Genomic DNA, 6,192 nt, shown 5'->3' on the forward strand with positions numbered 1-6,192 from the left:
AACTGACTGATAGTACTAGAGTGATACACAGTTTTTCCCACTACAGTATTACAGAATATCTGACAGATACTCCAAGCTGTGAAACTGAGCCTATAGATGGACCCCTATTACCCCATATATAAGAGATAAATTGCCAATAAAACATTTAAATCACAACTGGCAGATCTGGAGAAGGATTATAGCATCCAAAACACAAATTAAGACGTCTAAAGCCTTACTTTGTGTCTGTGGCAGTGTCAACTAACCTCCTTCCAAGGCCCGGGTTAACACCCCAGGAGCAGCCTGAGCTGCTTGCAGTTAAGATGCAGTTATAAAACATGGGTTATCCCATCCAAGTCCTGTGTGGTACCTCATCAGCCAGTGCTGCCCGGCCAGCTGGAGTCAGGTCAGCCGGATATACTTAAAATACTGGCCGTCTAAACTGGCCAGGTTAAACCTGAAGCAGAAGGGGGCAGGAGCGGTGCCCAGGAGAGGGTAAGGAGGAACACCTACCAGCTCTSCTCTGACTGATGCCTTCAGCACACTGACAGAGGATGTCAAACCGGCAGGGTGGGGAGGGAGGTGTTCGCAGCCAGCCTGCAGAAGCACAGGTAGGATGAGATGCAGTGGCACTACTTGTGCTTCTGATCCCCACACAACAGCAGGACACAAATCGAGAGAGAGACTTTACAAAGCTCTTGCTTCCTCCTAGGAACAACAGTTTTGGTACCAGCAACGCAAGGATTTCAGTGTAAGAATTTAACAGGAAGGGATCAGTGAATGCAAAGAAATTTAGTTTCTTTCCGTTTCAAAGAACTGCAAACTCAAACTTCTGTCTTGCAGGGAGTAACAACAACAACAACAAAACGTCGAGCAGAAAGGAAATAATTCTATTGAGGGGTTGCAGCTCTTTATTTCTGATTCATACATATATATGTACATACAATGACACTAGGTATCCTTGTATTGCTTAATCCTAARTCAAATTGGCATAGATATTTTAACAAAAGAAAACAAATTGCAACTGTTAATTTATACTTGATCTGGGCACTCTGACACACAGTAGAAAAAACTGTTTATAAAAGATTATATTTGAGCATTTATATGTACTATATTCTTCTTCCAACAAATTGCTATTAATTAATACATTACTGTTAGTAGAATATATAATTGCCATAACATTAAAAAATCTTTTTTTCTTCCAAATACATCAATATGCAAAGATAATCTTTTCTTTCAACTGTTCATCTTTTTCTTTCAACTGTTTTCACACCATCACTCTGATGCCCCATGTTATTTTAATGTGATATTTGGCTTAAATAAACTCCTCAGATTGCCACTATCAGTCTGTCCAAATTAATAAAATTAATTAATGCTGTTCAGTAATTCCAAACAACACCTGCATAATGAAATTCACCTCTGAGCTGACATCTGCCACTAAGACTACAAACCACTTTTACTCCATCCATTTAGGTCTCAATGAATGCATCGATTTATGCTAACCCTCTCTGCCTAGCAGCAAATTTCACATTCAGCAAACACTTCGCTCACCCATAGTGTAACACAAGTCAATCTAGGTTCATTCTAGGTGGCTTAAACTATAGGTCTACAGAAGATGTGACTTCATGCTACTAATTGCTGTAATAGTTCAGATCTAGGTCAAGCATAATTAGTATCTGGAAGTTAACACAAATATTAATTTCTACATAAAGTATTATCTCCAGTATATTAAGTGGCAGGACTGTAATAAGGCAGACACAAGCCGAGGTTCAGGTATCTGAGGAACTGTGCAAACTACCAGATCCTAATCTAGGGCATGATAARGTCGGGTTATGGAGCAGCAATGATGGTGAGCAGGATTGGGCCCTTCCCCTGTGAAAATTAACCAGGAACCGACAGAACGGTGTGATAAAACTCTCTAAGCAGGGTGACAGAGACACAACACACTGGCTCTCAGCACAAAACAGGCAGTACGGAGGTGCAGATATTTCACTTTTTATGCTGACAGGTAAAAAAGCATTTGGCAACTTTTCATCTTTCTGACACTGTTGTCAGTCTTCGTTAGAGCAGCTGAACTACAGGGCGCACCAGGATGGACGCCTGCAGTCTCCCTTCTTGCAAACATACAATACAAAGCGGCAGATAAAATCTGCRAACTGCAGAATGGAAATACCAGTAATTTAAAAGAAGGGCAAAAGTAATTTTCACTCCTAATAAAAGTCAACATTCYACTGTCCTGCCTTTTTCTTAAAATTCATTCCCTGGAGAATGTTGGTTCGTTTTCTCCTGAACTAAGAACATTGGGGTTAGATTTAATGCACACATAAAAATAAGAATGAGCAAATTATCTTGAATAGTTACTTCTAAGATTTTTTTTTTTTAACAGAGAAATCAGAGAATCCACAAATGGGGGTTGGATCGTGTGCACGTGCTTGTGTGTTAAGGGAAGAGAAAGGTTCATCCCGTTCTAGATGCTTCTCTTTTTTAAAGGAGATAAGCAGAATTAACTTTAGTATTATTTTGCACTCCTTTGCAAAAGAATTGTCTGAGACATTGCACACTAATTTCCATTTGAGAATCAAGACTTAATTGCAGCATTTTCCACATCAATGTTCAGGACAGCAGCAAAGAAATGTTGGGGGATTTTTTTTGTTTTGTTTGTTTTGTCCTTTTTTTTGTTGTTTTTCTCTTGTTTATACTCATGTGTACCATGATACAGACAACAAAATACATTTTAACACTTATTTTCTGATCCTAAATGTGCTCTGAAGAATACTTCGACATTCATCCCTAACAAATGATCATGACATCCAACTGTAGATTTATSTATCTAACCTTCAGTTTTTAGTAAAACGTACTAAGTATTTGTTCCACATTAACAGGATTATTAGCTTTTAATATGTGAGTGAGGATGCCATTTTAAGACTTGTAACTTAAAAAAAAAAAGTTCTGGAAAAACAAGTTTAGTAAACCATCAATCAGAAAACAATGTTCCAAGGCTTTCATAATACATTGAATTTGTCATAATACGTGTCAAATGTTTGCAGGATTGGCTGCTTTTTACACAGGTTTCATAAAAAAAAAACCTAAATTATTAAAATAAAATTCATTTCAATTAATCACTTGTCCCCTGGAAAGCCTCTTTAATGACCAGTGTTAAAATATGCTAGTTTTTGCTATGGCCAAAATCAAAAGCCAGTAGGGTTAAGTGAATATGGAGACTTTTCAGATAGCAAGAAACAGACTCATTCAAAAAAAAATCCTGTATTATTTCTTGAATTCTTTTAAGAAATAAAGCTGTAGTCAGTCTGCRAAATTAACTAGGTTAATAATATTTGTTGTAATAATAACTGTTCTGGTTTGTTATACATCAACATTAATACGCTGAAAACAAAACTGAAACTACACCCTTACTGACTCACTGACGAGGCACATCATTGGTAAAATAGCACAGTATTTTTAAACAGAAACTGCACACACTTATATAAACCAATGTTAAATGACAGAACATTCTTAATCCGAACTGTATTTCTGAAGACAACATATACAGCTAYGTCAAATTTTCTGCCGTTTCCATGGCAACAGGATTGGCCCTTTTGCTTTTCTTGGGTTGCTAAATGGCACCGAAGAACTGTAAAACAAATAAACTGAAYGAAACTGCCTACTTTATACCATGACCATGGGCATCTGGGTGTTGAAAGTTCACACAAATCCTCTTCTTCAAATGCCTGCAAGCAGTGCTTTTTATTTCAGGCTCATGTCCATGCTACATATTAAGAGAAAAAAAAAAAAAAAAAAAAAGGAAAAGTAAATCAGTGGTATGAGACACATTGCTACTAACTTTCCCTAATTTCAAGATGTGCAAAATATTAAGCACCTCATCTTTCACTTACTTTATGTAATCATTACTTGTGTATTTATATGCAAATATATTATTCACACAGATCCTATCTAAATTAAGTGGAAAATTCAGACCTTAACAGGCCCTGTTACTGTTTTCTTGAAATTAATAGCTATATTCCCAGCAACTCCATTATGTGTAGAATTAGACACTGGATGTGGAAATCAATAACTTATGGGTGCCTCTAAAAATATTTTTAGAACTATAGTTTTTATAGTTTTACCATTTAGTGGAAAGAACATGTTATCCAATTCCTTGCATGCATACTTTAGGATAAGAAACATCATAATCACCACACCAAAACACAATTTTCCCTCATAGAATTCAAACCTACATTTACATGGGTAAATTATGTCCTGTGAAGGTCACTACAAGCTACAGAACATGCAGGATTTTTCATTGTGTATTACTTCAGAACAATTTTTTTCAAATAGCCATCAGGTAATACAAGAAATTTTAGTAAATGAGAGAGTAGGAAATTAAACAAAAGTCTTTGGAACGGATATAAAAAAGAAAACTGAATCAACTGAGAGCTGGGCAGACTCCAGAGAGGTTCCAGCAGAAAGCATACAGAAAARGTCTCTGTAGAGATGGTGTCTGTCATCATTGTACTGGCATTTGCGAGGGAAGTCCTATTTTCCTTTTCCTTGGAGGAAAGGACACCATAAGTGAATGATATGACAACAGGAAAACTGTTGTCGCTTCTAAAGACAGACACTCTATTTTACAGGAAAAAAATAACAGTAATTAACATTCACGCTGCCCCAATCCTTACTTATTTAGGCTAAATAAAAATTCTCTTTTAATGTTGCTTATTGTTGCCCAGCATTTTTTGTTTAAAAAAAAAAAAAAGCTCATGCCACAAAAGGCCAAAAGCATAAGTAAATATTTTTTAATATGCTATTTAATTCCTACTGCCATATATTTACACTGACTAATGATAGCATCGACTGTGTCTGGGAAAAAAATGCGTAGTGTTTTTTGCCAATTGGTCTAATAGTTAACTTAGTTCTAGGTTCTGACATATGTGTGATTTTTAAACACAGGGACACTTTATTCAAGTATAGCTCTATTTGGGAAAAAAAAAAAAAAAGGTTTTAAAAAGCTCCATTTCATTCGATACTGCTCGATGTGACTGTTAGAATTATCAGATGCCTTTACTGAGGGGTTGGGATTGCCAGCGTGAAACAGCAGCACGCTTTGGGATGCCAGGGAGAGAGGGGTCAGCAGGAAAAACGGCATGGGAATGCTCCCACTTCCCAGGAGAACACTCCATTTTTTAAAGGTGGTGACAAAGAATGAGGAAAATAGTGTGGAAGAAGCTGGAAGGCACAGAAAGTAAAGAGWAAGAAGGCACCAAGGGCTTGATCCAGCACTCACAGGGAAGAGTTTTGCACTGACAGTTTGCTTAAGCTAAACTCAGAATTAGAGCAGCAAACTCATCACCTTTAATGCAGCAAATACATGTGGTCAACTTCACCCTGAAGTTCATACCTTCACCCATTACATAATGTACTTTTACTCTTTACCTTTCATATAATTTTACCTGAATATCCTCCTGGGTAAGAATTGTATCTCTCTCTGCTTAATAAGGGCCCACAAACATTTTTGCAATGTGAGTATAATAAACTTTAACTTCAGCACTTTTTCTGCATGCAAATATTGAATCAAGTTGTTGGGGAAAAAAAGGTGTTTTGGTCTCCAGGAGGTTTCATGGAGTCTACCCAGTCTCAGTTCCTAATCGCATGGTTGTGAAATAATGTTAAAATGCAATAATATTATCAGGCATAAATTCTTACTCCTGCTCCATTGAAGTCATTTCTGGATCATTTGTGAGGCAGCCAGTTCTGGGTGCAAGGAAGAAAAAGGCAGCAGTAAACATTTTTTTTTCCTTTTTTTTTTTTTTTCTTTTTAGATATAAAATCAAAAATGGGGGATGTAATATCTAACTGCAGTTAGACTCTGTGACCATACAAACACACAATCATTACTGATAGGAATGTAACAAGCTTAGTGCCTGCAACAGGGAGTAACTTGAGTAATACTTGCTTATAATTATTTTGGTAAGTTGAGGATGGGGAATGAAGTACAGTGACATCATACATTGAACAATAACAATAATCAGRGATGCCACATATGAATATTTAGTTCCTCTCCCACTGCTGTGCTGTAGCCTGCATCCTCTTAAAAGAGAGGGGTAACAAGAAAAGTGCTTATTTTCACACAGTATTTACTGTGATATACTGTAATGTATTTGAAAATATTTGAATAGAAGGGATACAAGTTGCATTTCATGGGTTGTTTTTTTTTTT

General features: G+C 36.6%; 1 protein-coding gene across 2 annotated transcripts in view; it reads right to left on the reverse strand.

The window, feature by feature from the left end:
• Positions 1–2,759: 2,759 nt before the first annotated feature.
• Positions 2,760–6,192, reverse strand: part of PRUNE2 (prune homolog 2) — a 98,172-nt gene continuing 94,739 nt past the window's right edge. For both annotated transcript variants that reach the window (XM_026052018.1, XM_026052017.1), the window contains 2 exons: positions 5,680–5,727; positions 2,760–3,745 (listed from right to left, as the gene is read on the reverse strand). In XM_026052018.1, the coding sequence (XP_025907803.1) occupies positions 3,724–3,745; positions 5,680–5,727 (70 nt within the window). In that variant the 3' untranslated portion in view covers positions 2,760–3,723. The remainder of the gene's footprint in view (positions 3,746–5,679; positions 5,728–6,192) is intronic.

Source organism: Nothoprocta perdicaria, unplaced genomic scaffold (assembly GCF_003342845.1).
Source record: "Nothoprocta perdicaria isolate Ctin4 unplaced genomic scaffold, notPer1 scaffold_82, whole genome shotgun sequence".
Classification (NCBI taxonomy): Eukaryota; Metazoa; Chordata; class Aves; order Tinamiformes; family Tinamidae; genus Nothoprocta; species Nothoprocta perdicaria.